The sequence below is a fragment of the Carcharodon carcharias genome, chromosome 12, assembly GCF_017639515.1.
Source record: "Carcharodon carcharias isolate sCarCar2 chromosome 12, sCarCar2.pri, whole genome shotgun sequence".
Lineage (NCBI taxonomy): Eukaryota > Metazoa > Chordata > Chondrichthyes > Lamniformes > Lamnidae > Carcharodon > Carcharodon carcharias.
Genome location: NC_054478.1, coordinates 79736328 through 79759236, shown reverse-complemented (window position 1 = coordinate 79759236; position 22909 = coordinate 79736328). Strand labels below are relative to the sequence as shown.

Below are 22909 nucleotides of genomic sequence, written 5' to 3'. Positions count from 1 at the left end.
CGAGTTTGTAGTGGGGTTGTTAAGAGAAATTGGAACACTCCAGAACTAAGGGGTTGGGAAATACACCACTGCTTATAAAGGGGGAAAACAAAATCGAAACACATTTCTGTTCATGGACGGGTGGTGAGAGGAGAAGTCAGGGCTATTTAAATGAAACCCCCTCCTGTCCATAACAGTATATAAACAAATATAATATTGCAAAAAAATAATTTATAGAAGTTTAAAGTCTTAAATATACAATTTCAATTTCTTGGCTCCCCTTTATTAAAGGATTGTTTCTTAATAAAGGGGGTACAATACTCACATAGTCTGATCGAACAGTTCACATAACACAAACCAAGCAACATCATTTCAACAATAAATTTGAAAGTATACATTCAGGGTTACAAAGGGTCATAGAAAGTCATTAACTTCCAGAATTTTAAAAGGATGCTGATAGAACTGGGAGTTTCTTTAAGTTCTTCTAAGAAAGGGAAATCAGGCATGCAGATCTGGAATGTTAAAGGCATCTCTCGATGCATGGATCATATAGTGCAGTGCAAATGAAGAATTCCACATAAGCTTTGCTTCAAACATTGGAACAAAATCTTAGAACAGTTCAACTTGGGATGCTGATGAATGATTGTCTCTGTACTAAGTAATCTAGCCACAAATGCAATGAAACCTTATATAGCAGAAAATAACTTGCAGATGGTTTAAACCAGAAACAAGATAATGCAATGATTTTTGACAAAGACCTTAGCTAAATGTGTCATAACATTGTGAAGTTATACTAGCAAAGGTCTCAAATACTTACAATTGTATATAAGCTACACCTGAACCATGACAGTTTTTTGATGTGAACTGTGGTTTAAAAAAAAGAATACAATTAACAGATGCCATCCAGATCAAACTTTGGGCCCTATGTTAAATTGTTCAAAATCTTTTTTAAAAAATGACACTGGAATAAAGTTGTAAATATATGTAATACTGACTACGCTAGGAAACTCTTTTGTTTAAAATAAGATGTGTGATTTCAAAAACAATGTTCACTATACAACATTGCATAGTTTGCTACAAAGTCTGTGAGGGCCTTGATTTCAGGCTAAGTGACCTCTCCCTCTTGTTCTGTGCCAGCTTGTCCTGCATGAATAGAGTTGGAGACGGTGTAAGCAGGATTCCTGCCAGGCCAGATGATAAGTATGCCTGGCATGTATGGGTGGTGAGTGGTCCCACGGATGAGATGAGGACAATGAAGGTGTGCGCGAGAGATTGAATGGTTATGTCCTATAAACGTGTGAGTGAGGGCCGCGTGAATGTGTGATGGATTTGTGAGTGTGAGGGTTGAGAGTGATGAGATTAGTGACTTACCCTGGCGGAACAAAGGAGACCATTCATCCTCTTGTGGCACTGGGTGGCTGTCCTCTTTTGCAGGGCGTTGGTGCTGACCACCGCTGCCCCCACCTCCCAAGCCAAATTGGTGATGTTGCTGCCCATCCTGCAGCCAAAGCAGGATGTCGAGGACATCATGGCAAGCCTCCACAACATCCAAAAGGTGCTCAAAGGATGCATTATTGAACTTGCAGTCTTTTTGCCTTTCGGTGCCATGTCTTCTGTGCAGCAGTCGTGGGCTGGAATCACTAAGAGGTATGCCCGCAGTTGTACTTTAAATATGGTGCCCGGTGTAATAAAGGGGTGAGGTGATGATGTGGCAGGCAAATGAGAGCCCATCTGCTATGGAAACAGCATGTTTCCCGGGAATACATAATTAATGCTTTTGGGATGATATATCATTTTTCCCTGCACGCTACTGCACTTAGTGCAAATCTGGGACGATTCCGCCCTCAGCGTTTAATCTTTAGAATGATCGACCTATGTGGAGTTGGTATATTTAGTGACCACTTTAGTGCCTTCAGAGACGGTGTGTTTGGCCAGTTCCCCTGGCAGCATGAGCCGGATGGCGCTCTGGATATCCCTGGCCAAGATGGTGTGGAGCTCGTTGTAATGAATGAAGTGCAAGATCTCAGAGGTAATGTGCTTGAAAACGCCGACATCAAAGGAGTTCATAACACTTATGGCTTTGGACGAGATCCCAGTGGAAGGGTGGACCTGGGTCAGCACCCTGTACACATGGGTGGAATAGCTCTGCTTACGAGATTTCCTCCGCTTCTTGGGCAGCTTCTTGGTGACTGCTTCAATGCCTTGCAGGACGCACTGCCCTTGGCCACAGCCACCAGCTCAGATGCTCCATTCAATTTGGACCAATCAAGCAAGAATAAGACAGTGCATCAGCTGGAGTTGATCAGTGCATCAACTGCAAATTGGTTGCATCATGATCTCCCTGCTCTGCCTGCTGCTAGCTGTTGTTAGGCACATGCACAACCTTCTTTATCAAGACCACCTTCTTCTTATAAGAAATATGCACGTGCAGCTGAGACCCCAACTGAGTTTTATTTGTTTGTGTAGCACCTATAAAACAGGCGCTATAAAACTAAATTTAACCCCTAATCTGTGTTGTTCTTTTAAGAACACAAGAAATAATATCAGCAGTAGGCCATACAGCATCTCAAGCCTGCTCTGCCACTTAATAAATTCATGGCTGATCCTGAGCCTCTACTCCACTTTCCTGGCCAATCCCCATGTTCCTTGATTCCCTTATGGTCCAAAAATCTATCAGTCTCAGTCTTGAATATAATCAATCACTGAGCATTTATAGCTTTCTGAGGTAGAGAATTCCAAAGGTTCACAACCCTCTGAGTGAAGAAATTTCTCCTCACCTCAATCTGAAATGGCTGTCCCCTTATTCTGAGAATCCGATAGTTCTTCATTCTCCAGCCAGGGGAAATAGTCTCTCAGATTCTTATCTTTCAGTGAAATAATTTCACATCCTTCTAAACTTATCACCAAATTTGTGCAACTTCCTATGCTGTGTTGTCCCTTTAATTGCTCATGCCTTGTTCCTTGGGTGTGAAGGCCTGATCAGCATGAGATGCAATTGTTCCATTGATGTCAAGTCTACACTTTGCAGCTTGGCTGCTGCCTCATAAATGCATTAATTATTTTTAAAAGCTGGTCAGCTTACTCATTTCTATTTTCCAACAATTAGACAGTCATGGCTGCCTTAGGGTCCTTTAGAAAGGATACAAGGCTACAATTCAAAGCAGGTCATTCCCTCCTTGTGACAAAAGGAAAGGAGACAACTCAATGAACAATTGACAGGACTAATGATGGAGATTAATTTACTTGAATATCAGATTAGTGCATTCATTAATTGGACATTAAAGCAGAGCATTTTGTTAATAGATTATCTTCTCAAATTGATCCCAAAAGTAAATTGATTTAATGGGCATTAATACACTGACTCAGTTAATAGATTTTTGGTTAAGTATCAAATAATAGGAAGGATGCATGGGGATTAATTGATTCACGCATTCCATTAATGTTTCATAGTTGAAGCTGGTATGGAAATCACTATGGGGAGTAGGTGGAACTCGACCAGAAAATAGCTTATGAGATGAGTTTCAAAATGATTTTTTTCAGTGAACTGAGCTGCATGTGTATGTATGAACAAATTTGTACTTAGAGGAATACCAGGGGGAGAGAACCAGGAGGTTGGAGAGAAAACTATCCAATGTGTTGGATAGTATGCTTTCAAACATAGAGTATTCTTGAGAGATGCTGCAACTGTAGCATGCTTCCAGTGTACATTAGGCTTCTTTAAGGGTTCCTTAACAGTAGCAATATGCAGAGCAGATGATCTTTACTCCAAGACATTGTCCAAAAGGGTAATAGGTAACTTTTTTTTAGTTCATAGGATGTGGACATCACTGGCCAGGCCAGCATTTATTACCCATCACTAGTTCAGTGGGCATTTAAGAGTCAATCATATTGCTGTGGGTCTGGAATCACATGTAGGCCAGACCAGCAGATTTCCTTCCCTAAAGGCATTAGTGAGCCATATGGGTTTTTATAACAATCAACAATGGTTTCATAGTCATCATTAGACTTTTAATTCCAGGTTATATTATCAAATTCCACTATCTGCCATGGCAGGATTCAAACCCAGGTCCCCAGAGGATTACCCTGGGTCTCAGGATTACTTGTCCAGCAACAATACCACTATGCCATTGCCTCCCCTTATGCAACTTCAACCAAATCAGCTTTCATCATCTTGCAAAGTAAGGCAGTGACTTGTTCTCCAGCTCATGCTTATGAGGTTTCCTCCATTTCCTCAGTCACCTCATGAGGCTAGAATCACTTCAGCAAATTCCTTGGTTATACTTTGTCTCCAAGTATAATAACTAACCCACCTTCAACCTATCCCACCCTCATCCATGATTCAATCTGTTTTCCTTCTTCAAATTCAGTAGTGCTCTTTGAGCAAGCTCCTGCTCGAGTATTGAGAACTGGGTTAAACAAAGTGGCCTGGATTTCTGCCAGCATCTCACCTGGGTATGCAGCTTTTCAGAACAAAAGGTACAGAACGGGAATTGCGGTGTATATTGTTTCTGCACCAACAGTATGCTTCATGAAAGAGCACAAAGACTGCTTTGAACCTTGAAGCACAGAAAATAAATCATGGCAATGATCATGTGTGAATATGAGAATCATTGAGGCTGTGTGGGCTTAAACAACATTGAAGCTTCTGGAGATAATAAAGGCAATAAAATAAAAGCAGAAAATGGTGGAAATAAGGAAAGATTTTACATTTATATAGCACTTTTCATGCTCACTGGACATCTCAGAGTGCTTTACAGCCAAAGAAGTACTTTTGAAGTGTAGTTACTCTTGTAATGTAGAAAACATGGCAGCCAATTTGTGCACAGCAGGCTCCCACAAACAATAATGTGATAATGACCAGATAATCTGTTTTTGTGATGCTAAGTGGGGGATAAATATTAGCCAGGACACAGGGGGTAACTCCCCAGCTCTTCTTCGGAATAGTGCCAATTGAAATCTTTTATATCCACCTGAGAGGACAGACATTTAATGTCTCATCCAAAATTAATCAGTTCTTACAGTGCAGCACTCCCTCAGTACGGTACTAGAATGTCAACCTTGAATTTTGCACTCAAGCCCTAAAATGGGACTTGAACACAGAATCTTGTAACTTAAAGGTGAGCATGTTAACAACTGAGCCATGACTGACACTGAATGATGAATCACACACCAAGGTATCGCTTTCTTGAAGCTCAAGGAATGGGCAGTGCACCTTTAATAGCAGCTTCTTCATTTCCACATTTAACTGGGAAGGTGCACTCACCAGTGGCTGACACTGATATACAACATCTGTAAAGTGAAAAGGCTGGTTGAAACTCTGGATGTTGATGCTTCATCTAAATTGAAGGATAAGTGAGTCCCCTGATAAAGCAAATAAAACAGAAAGGGGGAAGGAAGTTAATGTCTTGAATGCCCAAACCAGACAAAAAGCAGTAAGGTAGTAAAAACTGCTGGGCAGCTGGATTCTCAAATAGAGGACCACAGGCCAGAAGTACATTGCAAAGTCATGCCATTTTGACCACAGTCTGTTGTGAGGAATGTGAACAAACTATGGTTTTGTTTGTGCAAGTGCATTTAGATTGCTGAATTAAGTTTTGTGCAGATGCTATTATGGACAGGAGTGTTGAAACTGAAAGTTTATTTCTAACATAGAAACCTGAGTTGTATTTAATTACTCAAAAAAATCCCTTATCATGCACAAGAATCATAGAGACCAACAGGAGCAATAACAGCAGCCTGAGACTAAGTTGCCATATCTAATTTAATGTGAACATAATGGTGAAGCTAGCAACATTCAGTTATTTGCACACAAATCAGACAACACATGCTCAGTTAAGAACAAAAATCAGTAAGCTGCTACCTGAGATGCACCCACCCCCGTGAGCTGCAAGAAAATATACCTGGCTCATCATTCAAATACATTGAATGATGTGCAGTTCCTGTTCTTATGGACTAAACTCACCACACAAAGTTACAGCTTGTCCATTTCAGTTTAAATACCCTTCTAACAGTCTGATAAGTCTTAATTCTTTGAAGTGCTTCTGCTGGATGCCCTGTGATCATTGACCAGTCATGAGCTAGGAGTAGAGAATGCACCTTGGAAGGCGAGTGTTAGGCATTCTGATGCAGTGTAGTTGCCATGCAAGAATGGTCAGCTCTATGTTCAAGAACCCTGCTTCTTGGAGGATGCTTTTATTAGTACAGCCGCCCATCGAGGTGATACTTGAGATCTTCCACAGCAGCACTGATGGTATAGCTCGGGCTTTCTCAAGTGTCAGTGATATGTCACCTAGGGTTCACAGCCAAAGAAGAGTGTCGGGTGGACGACTGCCTTGTAGACTGCATCATTTGTGTCTGTCCACCGGGCGATGGTTAGTGAAGACTTGTCTGAGCTGCTTCCCAAAGCAGGAGCTCGCACACTGGGATCCTGTGCAGGATCTCCAAGTCTATGGTCACTGACTGGGTCACATAGCTACTGAGATAGCAGAAGTGCTTGACTGCTTCCAGGTGGTGACCTGCAGCCGTGATGCTGGGGGGGTTTGGTGCAACCCCTAGTTTTGGTTGGAGGAGGACCTTTGTCTTATTAACATTCAGATGCAGCCCTAAAGCTCAATATGTTTCTTTGAACAGATCAATGATGGTCTGGTGCCAAGATAACACAGTCATCCACATACTGGAAGTTTTTTATGGTTGTGCGTGAGACTTTGGTCTTCGCTTTCAACCTTTGGAGGTTGAAAAGCTTCCCATTGAACCTGTACTGGTGGGAGGGCATCCCCGACCATGTCCACAGGAAAATGGAGAAAAGGGTGGTGCAAGCAAGGGTGGCCAGTGGGAACATTTCAAAGATACCTTGAAAGTCTACTTGAAGAAAATTGGCTTTGATTTCAACAGCTGGGAAGAGAGTACACTGGACCGCCCATGATGGTGAATCCTGCTTCACCAAAGAGGTACTTGGTTTTGAAATAGGGTGAATGACGATGGTCAAAGACGCAAGAGCAAGAAGAAAGCTTAAGAAGGCATACAACACCTCATCAACCACAGACTGACTAACTGACCAATTTTTAAATTTTTATTTACTCGTTCATGGGATGTGGGCCTTTCAGGCTAGGCCGGTATATATTACCCTTCACTAATTGCCCTTGAGAAGGTGATGGTAAGCTACAGCGTATGGGCATGGACTGCTTCAGTATCTGAGGAGACACAAATGGTAGTGAGCATTGTACAATAATCAGTGAACATCCCCACTCTGACCTTATGAATGAGGGAAGATCATTGATGAAGGAGCTGAAGATGGTTCAGCCCCAGGACACTACCCTGAGGAACACTGTCATCTGCGTCCTGGTACTGAGATGTTTGACATCCAACATCCACAGCCATCTTCCTTTGTACTAGGTGGCTCCAACCAGCGGAGAGTGTTTCCCAATTCCCATTGGCTCCAATTTTGCTAGTGCTCCCTGATGCCATATTCGGTCAAATGCTGCCTTGACATCAAAAGCAAATCACTCTCATTTCACCTCTTGAGATCAGCTCTTTTGTCCATGTTTGAACCAAGGCTATAATGAGGTCAGGAGCTGATTGGCCCTGGCGGAACGCAAATTGAGTGTCAGTGAGTGGGTTATTGCTGAGCAAGTACCACTTGATAGCACTGTCAACACCTTCCATCAATTTGCTGATGATTGCGAATACACTGGGGCAGTAATTGGCCAAGTTGAATTTGTCCTGCTTTTTGTGTACAGGACATACCTGGGCAATTTTCCACATTGCCAGGTAGATGCCAGTATTGTGTCTGTACTGGAACAGCTTGGCCAGGGGTGTGGCTAGACTGGGAGCACAAGTCTTCAGTACTATTGCTAGAATATTGCCAGGGCTCATAGCCTTTGTTGTATCCAGTGCCTTCAGTGCCATTTCTTGATATCACATTGAGTGAATTGAATTGGATGAGGACTGGCATCTGTGATGATAGTGGCTTCAGGAGGAGGCCAAGATGGATCATCCACTTGGCATTTCTGACTGAAGATGGATGAAAATGCTTCAGCCTTGACTTGCACTGATATGCAAAATGACTGACTGCCAATGTGGAACTTACATTTTGGATTTTTTTTTCCACTCTTAACACTGACCACCATAAGTCAGTAAAGTCTTAATTATTGCCAAACAACCTCTCTGGCACTGAAAATTAACTTTTAGAAGTGTGGAGTTTCATTCCTTCTGATTTTAATTGTTGTGGGAGTTTTTTTAAAGCTTAAATAAAAACTTTTTAACATAGCTTTGTCTATTTTTCCTTTCTTTTAGTCCAATCATTCAGTCTCTATTGTGCTTTCTGTGCCTGATTTGAAATTGAATTCATTATTCTAATTTATACTTCCTGGTTCAGACTCTGCCCTGCTCATTAACAATTCTTCCATCTGATTGGCTAAGGAAACACACAGTTACTTGCCCTGGTCACAGGTTCCAAGTGCCCTGTAGAGGGTGCCACACTGTTTGAATCACTAACAAACAGTAGCTTCCAGTACAAAGGCTCATGGTAAGTATATGGGCAAGAGCAAATTTAATGAATATTGGGCAGCATTCATGCAGTGTTCACAGTAAATTCTCCCCCAATGTACCTGGAGGGGTAAAACAGTATCATTTTCATATCCCAAAAGCTATATTTACTTAATTGTTTCATGAAGTACATGTGGTTCCTAATCCTAACTAGTGAAAACCAAGTTCTGGACCCAAAGGAAAAGCATGAAATAAAATGTAAAAGGGAATAGTAATGAACAGAAAGGAAGAGCAGAAAAAGCAGGACATAAAATAAAGTGGAGTGAGGGGAAAGAAAAGGAAGAAAAAAGATAATAAAATAGGAAGGTATTAAAACATATTTAAAGGAGATAAAATTCTAAGTGTCTTTGTAAACAATGACCCTGAATTTCTATACAAAGAGTTCATAAAATCATAGGCACCAGGGAGGCAATATACCATCCTGGATTCATGTCTGCAGCCGCATAAACATCTATCCATTCCCCTAACTATAGAACCCTTTGCCAATCTTCACCCTGTTTCCTCTCCCTCTGCAGCTTAGACAACCTTGGTGCCATGAACATGGCTCTGACTGCACCCCATAGAAGAATTATCACTTTCAGCAGTCTTCAGAACTGATACAATGGAGAGCATGATAAACTCCGGGAACTCTCGACCTATCCGTCTGGTCCTCTTTGATTGCATGGCAGTCACCCCTTCTCTCTCTACCTGCCCATCCTCAAGCTGCGAGGTGACTACATGAAATGTACTGTCCACCAAACTCTCTGACTCATGGATGCACTACAGCTGCTGCTTAAGCTCTGAAACCCAGAGCCCAAACTCCCCCAGCTGATGACACTTCATGTGTACATGGTTGTCAAGGACAGGAGAAGCAACCTGGAGTTCCCATATGGAATAGGATGCAAAATCCACAAGACAAAGATGTCCTGCTATGCCTCTGTTCATTAGACCATTAATTGACTCAACAGAAATAAATTTGTCTTAAATAAATAGGCTCACCAGCTATTCATCAATCGACTGCTTCCCATATGCTAACATCACTTTATTTTTTATGTAATTAACTTAATTATTTTATCTAACTCTTTTTATCTATATACCTCAGATTTTGATTTACTGAAAAATTCTTAACCATTTAGTGTTACAATCCCTTGCTATTTAATTTTACCTTTATCCTACTGATTAGATTAATTCAGAATCACAGAATCACACAGTGCAGAAGAGGCCCTTCAGCCCATCGAGTCTGTACTGACACGTGAGAAACACCTGACCTACCTACCTAATCCCATTTACCAGCACTTGGCCCATTGCCTTGAATGTTATAACATGGCAAGTGCTCATCCAGGTACTTTTTAAAGGATGTGAGGCAACCTGCCTCCACCACCCTCCCAGGCAGTGCATTCCAGATTGTCACCACCCTCTGGGTTAAAAGGTTTCTCCTCACATCCTCCCTAAACCTCCTGCCCCTCACCTTGAACTCATGTCCCCTCGTGACTGACCCTTCAACTAAGGGGAACAGCTGCTCCCTCTCCATCCTGTCCATGCTCCTCATAATCTTGTACACCTCGATCAGGTCACCCCTCAGTCTTCTCTGCTCCAATGAAAACAACCCAAGTTTATCCAACCTCTCTTCATAACTTAAATCTTTCATCCCAGGCAACATCCTGGTGAATCTCCTCTGCATCCCCTCCAGTGCAATCACATCCTTCCTATAATGCAGCGACCAGAACTGCACACAGTATTCCAGCTGTGGCCTCACCAAGGTTCTGTACAACTCCAACATGACCTCCCTACTGTTGTAATCTATGCCTCGATTGATAAAGGCAAGTGTGCCATATGCTTTTTTCGCCACCCCAATAACATGCCTCTCTGCCTTCAGAGATCTATGGACACACACGCCTTTGTTCCTCAGAACTTCCTAGTGCCATGCCATTCATTGAATACTTCCTTGTCAAATTATACCTTCCAAAGTGTATCACCTCACTCTTTTCAGGGTTAAATTCCATCTGCCACTTATCTGCCCCTTTGACCATTCCGTCTATATCTTCCTGTAGCCCAAGATACTCAACCTCACTGTTAACCACCCGGTCAATCTTTGGGTCATCTGCAAACTTACTAATCCTACCCCCCACATAGTCATCTATGTCGTTTATATAAATGACAAATAATAGGGGACCCAGCACAGGTCCCTGTGGTACTCCACTGGACACTGGCTTCCAGTCACTAAAGCATCCTTCTGTCATCACCCTCTGCCTCCTACAACTAAGCCAATTTTGAATCCACCTCATCAAATTACCCTGTATCCTATGTGCCTTTGCCTTCTTTATAAGTCTCCCATGTGGGACTTTATCAAAGGCTTTGCTGAAATCCATATAAACTACATCAACTGCACTACCCTCATCTACACAACTGGTCACCTCCTCAAAAAATTAAATCAAATTTGTTAGACATGACCTCCCTCCGACAAAGCCATGCTGACTATCCCTGATCAAACCTTGCCTCTCCAAGTGGAGATAGATTGTCTCCTTCAGAATTTTCTCCAATAGTTTCCCTACCACCGACGTGAGGCTCACTGGCCTGTAGTTCCCTGGCTTATCTCTACAGCCCTTCTTAAAAAGCGGAACCACATTAGCTGTTCTCCAGTCCTCTGGCACCTCCCCCATGGCCTGAGAAGAATTAAAAATTTGGGTCAGAGCCCCTGCGATCTCCTCACTTGCCTCCTTCAGCAGTCTGGGACACAATTCATCCAGACCTGGAGATTTGTCCACTTTTAAACCTGCCAACACCTCCAATACCTTGTCACTCCCTATATCAATTTGCTTAAGAACCTCGCAGTCTCTTTCCCTGAGTTCAATATCTTCATCCTCATTCTCTTGGGTGAAGACGGATGTGAAGTATTCATTCAACACTCTACCGATGTCCTCTGGCTCCACCCATTGATTACCCCCTTGGTCCCTTTTGGGCCCTACTCTTTCCCTGGTTATCCTCTTCCCATTAATTAATTGAGCCCTGATTGTAATTATATGATAAATGACCAGATTGAACTTACTTGTAAGATGATTAATGATTAGTCTTATTTAATAGTTGATTAGTTTAAACTAAATTACATCAAAATAAAAATTCAAAGTATACCAGTGATTTCACCCCAAGTGACTCCTTGTCCTGTGATATCACTTTGTGATATATCCCTACCTCTTGCTATTGCTCCTCTTTCTGCTGTGCTTTGCTGCTGCTGGTGTTTCCCATGCTGTTTTTAAAGTTTCCTTTCTCCCACTGTGCTTTGGTGCTCAACACAATTCCAGTAAAATATCCCACATTTGCAACAATTCTGCATGAATTACACCAGATGATATTTCGCCAATTAAAGAATGTTTCCCACAGGATCACTTGGGAAAGGAACCAGACAATAAACATCAGAGAAGAGCCCATAACTTAGAAGAGCAGTGATCAAGCCTCTGAGATTCTCATAGCAGAGGCATGAGGGGGTGATGCCAGATTGGCCAGGAGAACCTGGCTATGAAAAGAGGGTCCTATGAAAAATCACATTAAATACAAAATTACATTTTGTAGAACATGAGTATCTAACAACCTCATTTAATGCTAGCCCTTAGGTTGCACCTAAGACAAGCAGTAGAATGAGAGACAAGCAAAGCATGTTTAGGAAAAAAGACTTGCACTGAGCCACCATGGAGGAGTACAGTGTGAAAAGAGAGTAAATTGGCATATATGCACTTGGGACTATATTCTATTAAACTAGAAAGTGCATTTTCATTGCACTCTGTTATTCATGAAGGGTAGAGACATAGAGGAAAGAGGGCAATTATTTGGTGTTGACATTCATCAATCAAATAGTTATATAGAAATGGTTATGTAGACAAAAAGCGCTCTTATGTGTGATGTTCTAGGATGCATACTGCGACTTTTATTTGAAATTCAGTGAGAAGGAGTTAAGGCACTGGTTACTAAAGTAACTAAGGAAATGAAAGCCCAACTTGAGGAAGTTATGGCTGGTTTCTGTCGGAGCTCACAAAGGAACAGAAGTACCATTTATTGCACACTGGACTTTAGGAAAGCCAGCTAGCCTATAGAATGGGATGGCTCCATCTCTCTTCTGCCTTGTAGTGTTGCCAAAGTTGATAAATCCCCAGCTCTCCAGTACAGTTTCAATCAGCTGACAAATATATGCCTGTGTGGTACCCTGGTTGATATTACTGAGTTCCCTTGGTACTGCCTGACATTATGCTGTGCCATTGTATTTCAGTAATCTTCATAGCCGCAGACAAGAGCAGTTCAGGTTAAGGCTGCAGATCCTTATGAAGTAGGTGGTAAAGCTCCCATTTTGCCTCTTTGTTGAATCACAGTCTTTTAATACACATCAGACTTTAATGGTCTTGAGTTACCTGCATATTTTTGGTGGAAGAGTTATTTCGCGTATGGAGCATCCTATTTAGCTGCTACCTCAGTCTCCTTTCCACTGCTACTACTGCTCCTTCACCTTCTCCATTATATTCTCCTGAGTAGCCCTCACTAAGATGGGTTAATGGTAGGGGCGGGGTGGGGGCGGCGGCGGCGGCGGCGGCGGTGCGTGGGTATGGTGGTATGAGGGGTAAAAATTTCCCAATGACTCGAGACTCCAAGAAGTAGAAAATAGTTTATACAAGGCAGTGTAGACCAAACGTACAGAATGAACAGCTCCAAAAGGTTGTTCTCTGCCGCTTAAACTTTTCAGACTTCTCAGACTCAAGCTTTTGACTCCCGAAAGTCTTCCATGATTATGTCAGCAACTGTGCCTTTTTATTTTTCATTCTAATGCAGCCCTAGGGGGTTGCAAGCTTGGAAATTCGGGACTACAGCGCCACAGGTCTTCATTATCGTATATTATAATGAACACACTTGGGACTTGATTGTAGGAAGAGCCAAATCACATAAAAAGAATTCAGAGGGGCCAATTTTGGGGTGAAAAACTGGTGGAAATAGTTTCCACCACATTTTGTTGCTCAAAACAATAAGATACCCTAATATTGCACAGATAAAACACTGAAAGTAGTGTGAAAACTCAGGACCAATATGTGAAAAAAATAAGATCTTTAGAGAGGGAATTTTGCAGCCCTGAAGTAGTGCACCCAGAAACACAAATCTGGTGCAGAGAATAAAACATCAGTTGTGAAACAATCCAATATTCCACCATAAACATGAATGCATATGGGCTGCTGGGCTGAAAACGTCAAGGGAGGCACTCTCATGGTTGTGAGTATACGGGTGGAGTGAGACCAGTAATACAATAAGTGGGGCAGACATGGTCAAGGGCCACGGCACAGTCAGCCTGATGATAAAGAAGCACACCTCTGATCCCGAAAAATAATCATGATAGTAACACAGTAAAGGAAAGATGGCAAATTCTATGATATCTATAATAGTTTCTTTGTAGTAAGGGTACTATTTAATGTTGCTATAAATCATTTCACTGTGTTGTTGATGGCCATCTTCTTCAGGGAAAAAAATATAAGGCAGTTCTTAACATGCAATTTGGAAAGCAGAGACTACACAAAAGATGTACTGTTAGGTGCAGTAGAATGACAAACCTTGTGAGCTGAAGTTGGAAAGACATTCTGTTCAGTCCTATCAGTGCATTCAGATAGCTAGTGACCAATCGTCAAACTGGAACAGAAATATGGCTCTCTCCACTCTGATTCAACTTTTCTACTCTTGTTATTACTGAGCCTTTTAAACTCTTCTTTCTTGAACAGATTTGGATAGTAATATGACAGAGATATATGGTGATCAGCTCATTTGTCACCTCTTATAAAATTGCACTAACATTGACTATTAAACTCTTCCACACTGTGGACTAAACTTAAGCCAGAAGGAAGACGCTGATCTCCCCCCGCCCCCGTCACATCCCCATGCTCTACCACACTTGATGATCTTAAGAGAGATACAGTATTCCAGCACTTCTCAATAAAATGCTACTAAGTACGGAGGAGCACTACACAGCAACTAAAAGCTGAGTCCCAATTTTGGAATAGCTTCCATGTTTCACGTTAGTAAATTCTGCTAGTGAAGTTAGTGCTACTGTCTGCAATTAACTTGTATTTTGTCCTGAGTTCCTTTTGTTTTTAAGGTGCGGTATATTATCTTTATAGATAACGTCTCCAACCCAACCAATTATACACTAGCCATTTATGCAGTTTAATGATTTGAAAACCTCAAGCTGGCTGACCTGTGGCACGTCATTTAAACAGTGAAATAAAACTACCCGTGCAGGGACACGTTTTATGAAGGCGGGAGGAAGCGGAAGGGCGAGGCTATTACTGTTAGTCAGGGTGCGTTCTGATTTCATTTCAAACATTTGGTCTGGCATGTCTTTTATAAATAAGATTTGTGATGATTAATGAACATTCTTAGGAGGGTAGTAAGGCTCCACCCAGCATTTCACACAAAGGTGCAAGCTTTAAAGGCAGCAGCCTGCACTTATGATCTAGGTCAGTGGCTTTCTTGGATATACGGACATTCACAGAATTTAATCACAAGAATATTAGTCGAGCCTCTGCAGCAATGTGGGCATAGGAGTTTCTAATGGGAATGTCGATGGGATGATTTTAAAATGGAGATTAATAGTGGGCTAGATTTTCCGGACCTGCCGTGATGGGACCTGTCACAGAGGGGGAGGTTGCGGCGAGCCATCCAAAAGACAATGTCCGGAAAACCCCAGACTTTTTCATCTGGACATCCTGGTTGAAATTATAAAACAAAAACAGAATTACCTGGAAAAACTCAGCAGGTCTGGCAGCATCGGCGAAGAAGAAAAGAGTTGACGTTTCGAGTCCTCATGACCCTTCAACAGAACTCAAGTTCTGAGGACTCGAAACGTCAACTCTTTTCTTCTCCGCCGATGCTGCCAGACCTGCTGAGTTTTTCCAGGTAATTCTGTTTTTGTTTTGGATTTCCAGCATCCACAGTTTTTTTGTTTTTATCTCTGGTTGAAATTATTGCGTTCATTGACACCACACACTTATGTAGGAACTATTGATCTTTTCATCACAGAAACAATCAGGAAATGAATTAAGTTTATGGGCTCTGTTTTAAAACAAAGTGAATTCATAGTTGTAAAAAAACCACGCCTGCAGTCTCTGAGATGGAAAGGATTTTGAGTGTTGACTGGAGGTATTCTTTACCTTATATCTCAGATGGCCTGATAACACAGCCATGTCTTTCAAGATGTTCCCATTCATGTCAACCCAGCATGAAACGTCTGCTGAGAATAAACTTTTGGCTGTGGGGAGGAAGAGGCACGGGGGCAGGGGAGGAGGGAGGGGCAGTGGGGGAGGAGGTGGGGCAGTGGGGGAGGAGGAGGGAGGGGCAGTGGGGAAAGAGGGGGCGGGGGGGCTGTTGGGGAGGGGGGCATTGGGGGAGGGAGAGGCAGGGGGCAGGCAGTGGCAGTGTGCGATAGCGGGGTGTTGGTGTGTTTGAGAGTCCAATTGGCTTATCTGTGAATAGGAAAAGAGTCAAAGGTAAAATCCTTCCACTTTCCTGTGAAGACAGGAAGAGAAAAGATAAATATAGTGAGGTGAATTTTCCTGTGGCGGCAGGCTTGGAGGCAGGGGGCCGCGAAAATTGGGGGCAGGTAATGGGTGCATGGCCACCATCGGGATCTTTACCAGGAGAGGGCTAGGAAGCAGAACTATCATTGTTAAGGCCCCAGTTAGGGACAATTTTGCAGGCTCACCTGCATTCCGGTGCAGCGAACCCCCCATCCCTGCCCCTGCCACCAATAGCACAGTCCAGCAGCTCAATGGAGGCAGCCTCCGTCGGGGTCCATCAAATTGGAGGCTCCATACCCCAAGGATGGGACCACAAGCAGAAAAGGCTGCACCCATAACCCAAACAATCCCTCTGGAGGAATTTCCCCTCTGATCTGAGGGGCCTAATGACTTCGCTCCCAGAAACTTTTATTTAAGTGTACCTCTCTGAGGACATCTCGATGTTGAGGAGGCAGGAGGTAAAGGGGCAGGTGTTGTGCTTTCTGCGATTGCATAGGAAGATGCCATGGGAAGGGGATGAGGTGTTGGGGGTGATGGAGGAATGGATCAGGGTGTCACAGAGGGAATGGTCCCTACCGAGTGTCGAAGGGGAATGAGGGGAAGATGTGTTTGCTGGTGGCATCATGCTGAAGTTGGCGGAAATGGCGGAGGATGATCCTTTGAATGCAGAGGCTGGTGGGGTGAAAAGTGAGGACAAGGGGACCCTATCATCCCGGGAGGGAGAGGAAGGTGTGAGGGCAGAGGTGCGGGAGATGGGTCAGAGAGGGTTGTGGGCCCTGTCAACCACAGTGGGTGCGAACCATCAGTTAAGGAAAAAGGAAGACATATCAGAAGTGCTGTTTTGGAAAGTGGCATCATCGAAACAGATGTGACGGAGGCGGAGGAAGTGGGAGAATGGGATGGAGTCCTTACAGGAAGCAGGGCTTGAGGAGCAGTAGTTGAGGTAGCTGTAGGAGTCAGTGAGCTTGTAATGAATAGTCTGTTACCAGAAATGGAGACACAGAGGTCAAGGAAGGGAAGTGTCAGAGATGAACCATGTGAAGGTGAGAGAGGGGTGGAAATTGGAAGCAAAATCGATAAACCTTTCCAGGCCCAGAGGAGAGCATGAAACGGCACCGATACAGTCATTAATGTATCAAAGAAAGAGTTGAGGGAGGGGGCCTGAATAGGACTGGAACAAGGAATGTGCCATATACTCCACAAAAAGACAGGCATCAGTGGGGCCCATGCGGGAACCCATTGCCACACATTTTATTTGGCGGAAGTGAGACAAATTAAAGGAGAATTTGTTCAGTGAGAGAACAAGTTCATCCAGGCGGAGCAGAGTGATGCTATCTTTTGCTGCCACCTATCCCTAACCTTCTATTTTGCTCCACCTGCCCCACTGCCTCTTAAACAACATAGAATCCATCATATTTCTACTTCTCTTTAACTCTGAAGAAGAGTCACATGGACTGGAAACATTAACTCTGGGCAGAATTGTCCCAGATTTCCAATAAGTGCAGCAGCAGGTGGGAAAAAGGATGTTTTACCCATTGGCTGCAATGGCAGCTCTTCACGCTGTAACGTTCCAATCCCATTTCATTAATCATGTATTCCCGGGAAACACGCTGGGTGACTGCCGAGGCGTCCTCTCATTCATTCACCCACTATCACCTCAGGCCTTCAGTAAACTGGGCACCATATTTGAAGGCTACCCCTGCAAAGAGCTAGCATGCTTCAGGAGATAGGAAGCTGCAGCGAACTGATGGCTGCCAAAAGGAAGAAACGTGCTGCCCCAGATTTAGCAACAACCCCTCGAGTGCCTGCTGGATGCAGTGAAGTCCAGCCACGATGTTCTCTACCTCCGCTCTGGATGAAGCCAGCAAGCAAAGTCACCAATCCAGCATGGGAGGCAGTGGCAGCAGTGGTCAGTGCCAACTCCCTGCCAGAGAGGACAGTCACCCAGTGTTGAAAGAGGATGAATGGTCTCCACCGTTCTGTCAGGCTAAATCACTCTTCTCAACACTCTCAACTCACACACTCAGAAACCCATCACACATCCAGAGGAATCTCACATCTCAAGGTACAACAGCACTAACTCTCACACACACCCTCACATCTCCATCAGGTTCAGATCCTCTGGAGCTCACATCCTCAGCCTGTCCATGACTGCACACACCACACAAACATTCCACCCAGTGCCATATGTTCTGCTCACACTCTCTTCATCTGTTTTTATGCAGGAGAAGTTGGCTCACATCAGCAGGGAGAGGTCCCAGACCGGGGGTAGAATGGCCCACATTAGGCCCCTCACACGCTTTGAGGAGCGTACCAACACACTGACTGGTGAGGATGTGGACCTTGCCTGCGGTGACGGTGAGGTTGGCGGAAAACATCCGTGTGAGGATCCTGCATCACATCATCCCTCTCTCAACGCAACTGTGAGTGGTCTCTCTCCTGCTTTTGACTCTGTTACTATGCACTACTTATCTCAACTTTGGTTCACAGGGAGCTCCGCCAAGTGACCAACACACTCCGGCAGCCACTCCCTCAGCTCCATCCAGGTCCTCACCTCCATCCAAGAGAACTCCTCTCCCATTGAAGAGCTGGAAATAAGCAGCCTGGAAGACCTGTCACATCACTTACCCACACCCTCCACCAGCGCAGAGACACATACCTCAGTGGGACCTAGATCTAGAGTAGGCTCTGGTTCACAATTTGATGGTCACCGCATGGACACGTGTCCACAGCAGGAGGAGGCAGGTTCAGCTGAGCACCTGGCACTTGGAGGACTGTGAGGTCTGAGTCAGATGATGAGCCTCTGGATTCGGCCTCCAACTCATTATGGAGAGTCAGCAGGAGGTGGGAGAACATCATGCAGAGCTGTTGAAAGCCTTCAACAGGGTGGAGGAGTGTGGCCTCCTGCCCTCTGATGAAGTGGTACTCACATGTGCACGTATGGAGGTCTCCATTGGGAGGATGGCAGACGCCTTGGAGACCCTGGTCCGGCAGAACGTAGAGATGCACGCAGACTTGCACTCCATCGTGGTAGCCATGCATGAGTTCCTGCAGTGGCAACACGAGAGGGAAATGGGATCCCTCTAGGTGCTCCTTACCCTCAAGGAGGGTCAGGCTGGGGCCCTTGGGCAACTGAAGGGAGGAGGAGTGGCAGCTGGACACCCCGGATCATCCACTCAGGAATCCCAGGGGCTGTCCTCTCCCTCCTAGCCCCCTTTTCCTGTGACCACCCCCCCCTCCGCCGCCTCCCCCTTCAACCTCATCCTCTGTCACCGCAGAGGGTGTGGTTGGCCCACAGGATTACAGCTAAAGCAAGTCGGGGCCCTCATGGCCTCAGCTATCCAGACGATGCATGCCAAATCATCAGAGGAACAGGGCCAACCATTGCACAGGCTGTCTCCACACCTGCTGCGGATGTCAGGGCAGCACCTAGAAACGTTAGACTGAGAAAATTTAAGAATTTCTGATTGCTAGTGGTCGCACGGCTGAACACATTTTGTCACTGTGTAACCTGAAAATATATTCACTTTCACTGGATAATGTGTAATGGTGTCTTTCAGCTTCATTTACAGGCTTCGTGAGTCCTCCCACTGCATCCTCATCCAATAGCAGCTGAACGTCACACAGCTGGCCCACGAGTAATCCTGGGGAGAGATGTGTGTATGTGGCAGGGTCTTTCGGAACCTTGTGCAAACACTCTCCCATGCACGCGGATCCTTCCTCCATCACCCTCATCCCAATGTCCTGAACATTTTAATGCTGCCTGCTGGGGTTCTCTTTCAGTTGTCCATCGGAGCTGACCTGCATCTCCGCCCACCCACAGATCTTACTCCCATGATACACCTGTTCCCGCCCAACACAAGGCTCCTTTCACTTTCGATTTTAGAGGCATGGTAAAGTTTGTCTTCAGCTTCCCAGTCCTTTCCCCTTGCCCAGTCACCCATATCCTTTCCCCCCTCAATGTCGACCTCCTCCCCACCGGCATCACCTTCCACCTCCCCACTGTCACCTACCAAACCGAACCCTTTTCTTACTGGGATGTCCAGGTGAATGTGCACATTCCCTATCTTCCCAAGAATCCTACCCCCATTCCCATCCCCTCCCCGATCTCCTCCTTCCCACTTCCAGGGTCCACGTCAACTTCCAAGTCCCCACGAACCACCTTTGCCATCCTTTCTATTGCTACCCTCTATCACACCCTCAACCTTCCACCCTACCAGCTCATTCTGCCCTCTCTCATTCTCACCATTCTCTCCTACCAGGCCTACCCTCATTTTTGCTCCCCAGGAGGCAGTAATCGACTCGATAGACCCCTCCCTTGCATGTTCACCTGGACACCCCGACATTTGGCAGTGGGAAATGCGGCCCGCCATTGACAGGCAGAGCAGACCATTGCAAACTGGTTTCACAATGGCATCAAACCAATTTTTGGCCTCCCTGCCATATTGTCCGCTGACAGCCACCATGACGCCTAACACAATGGGCACCGAAAATTCTGCATTCTGTTTCTCCCTCCACAAATGCTGCCAACCCTGCTGAGTTTTTCCAGCATTTTCTGGTTTAAATTTCAGATTTCGAGCATCCGCAATATTTTGCTTTTATCTTATTTTTAAAATGATTGTTCTTGCTCACAAGGAGCAATCTGAAAAAGTAATGAACTATTGAATTATATATGAATTAGTTATGAACTGAAATAGATTATAACTCCTTGTAACTTCTATATTCACCGCTGTCTGTGGGAAAAATAGTAACTCAATAATTCAGATCAGGCCTATCCCATTAAAGTGTTTTCAGTCTTCCTACTGAAAGATTGCAGGTGATGACATGTGTGAGAAACACAATAACCAGTTCAGATCACAAAATAATATTACACCTTCGGGCAGGGGTCGGCAACCTTTATCACAAGAATTTTTAAAATTTAGTGAAAAATGAATATCGGCAGCCTGACGTCTTCACATCACAACTGGATATTCTGAGCGCAGCTGGCATGGCACTCAGGCTTTGCACTCGCATATGGGTTGGGGGCGGGGGCATAATTACACCTGTTAAACAGCAAATTAATTTCAATTTTACAGAGTTTTCAGGTTTTTCCAGGAGTCCATGGGAACCACAGGCTTCAGAACCTCACCAGGTAAAAGAAGATGGTGAGTTAGTAAGTCAGTGCTGGCTCCACATTGGCAGCAGTTGTGAAACCTGTATGCCTTGGCAGGGAGAGGCGTGCTGCATGGGCATTGGCATAATCAATGGGGAGAAGGGGAAAAGTTGTCAAATCTGTGAGGGTGTACCACCACAGTGTCATCTTGGGCCTGGAACTTGTGTACAGAAATTGGGGGCAGAGGTAGGGGAAAGAGGCCTTGGAGACTGTGTATTTACTTGCCACGGACCTCATTCACTCAAGCTTTGGGTCTTCGAGCTGTTGGGAGGGTAGGTTAACAGCAAGTCTTTATTAACTACTTATAACTATACACATATATACAGTAAAGGGTGCAGGCAAGGAGCTATCTCCATGCCTAGGTCTTCACACATCTCTGTTCAACACTACACTGAACCTAGGTCTGGGTCATGTGCCTTCTTACATCTCTGTGGACAGTACTGTACTCAGTCCCACATTAACCCTGTATGTGCCAGGTTCTTACGCTACACCAATGAGGAGGAGCATCATAGAGGGAAAGAGCTTCAGCGGTAGGAGCAGAGCAGCAGCAATCACAGGGGCAGCAGGACAGCCAGCCTTGAGGGGTAGAAGAGCAAAGGCAAGAGAAGGGCACAGAGGGGCATGCCACCAGCCTCCTGCATGAAGAAAAGGTTACCCGCCATAGAGGCTCTACCATCCAATGCTTAGCTGCCTTCAAATGTCAGAGCAGCAGTGTCACTGCAGACTGCATCTCTCCAGGGAGGCGGTCACAGAGCTGTGTGTCTTGATGGAGGAGGACCTGTGTCCAATTGTAAGTAGTAGCTACCCAAAGCCAATAGCAGTGAGGATCATCTCCGCTCTAAATTTCTACACCTCAGGATCGTTTCAGGGATCCTCTCGGGATATTTGTGGGATCTCCCAGTCTGCAGCTCATCAGTGCACCAAGATGGTCACCAATGCCATGTTCAAGAGGGTCAGAACGTGTGGATTTGCATCGATTTGGACAGTCAGACTGAGAGGGCCAACGTGTTTGGGGGCTTTGCTGGATTCCCAGAGTGCAGTGTGGCATCAACTTCACACATGTGGCCATCAAAGCTCCCAGAGACCAGGCAGCAGCCTTCATCAACAGGAAGAGTTACACTCACTCAATGTTCAACCAGTCTGCAAACAGTTCCGGCAGGTGTGTGGATAGTTCCTAGGAAGCAGCCTACATACTAAGGCAGTCCCAGGTGACAGACCTTTTCAAGCCCCCCACATACCTTCAAGGATGGATACTTGATATCCACTGAAGGTGTGGCTACTTTCACCTGTGAGGAACCCTTGCATTGATGCAGAGGAAAGGTACAATACCTGCCATGACACAACTCGTGTGACCATGGAGCAGACCATAGGACTTCTGAAGATGTGGTTCAGATGCCTAGATAGATCTGGTGGAGCCCCTCAGTATGCTACAGAATGGGTCTTGCATATCGTGGTGGTCTGCTGTGCTGTGCACAACCTGGAGCTACAGAGGGGGAAGCATTTGAACAATGAGGCTATTGTGGAGCACAATTCTTCCTCCAGCGATGAGGAAATGGAGGAAGATGATGACCAGGCACAGCATGCTGAGGAACCCCAGGGATCATAGACAAGGCACCATGAGATACATGCAAGGGAGGCTCAGGACATGTTAATCCAGGCTCACTTGATCCTTAATGATAGGTCCATGCAATTCAATAAACCTACAGCACTCTGCAGC

The 22909-nt window shown here is 44.8% G+C and overlaps 1 protein-coding gene across 1 annotated transcript; it reads right to left on the bottom strand.

Moving 5' to 3' along the window:
* Window positions 1–1851: 1851 nt before the first annotated feature.
* Window positions 1852–22497, bottom strand: LOC121284693 (late histone H2B.L4-like). The gene is made up of 2 exons (XM_041200248.1): window positions 22431–22497; window positions 1852–2198 (listed from the first exon to the last, which is right to left on the bottom strand). The coding sequence occupies exons 1-2, from the start codon at window positions 22495–22497 to the stop codon at window positions 1852–1854; spliced, it is 414 nt and encodes a 137-aa protein (XP_041056182.1).
* Window positions 22498–22909: the final 412 nt, after the last annotated feature.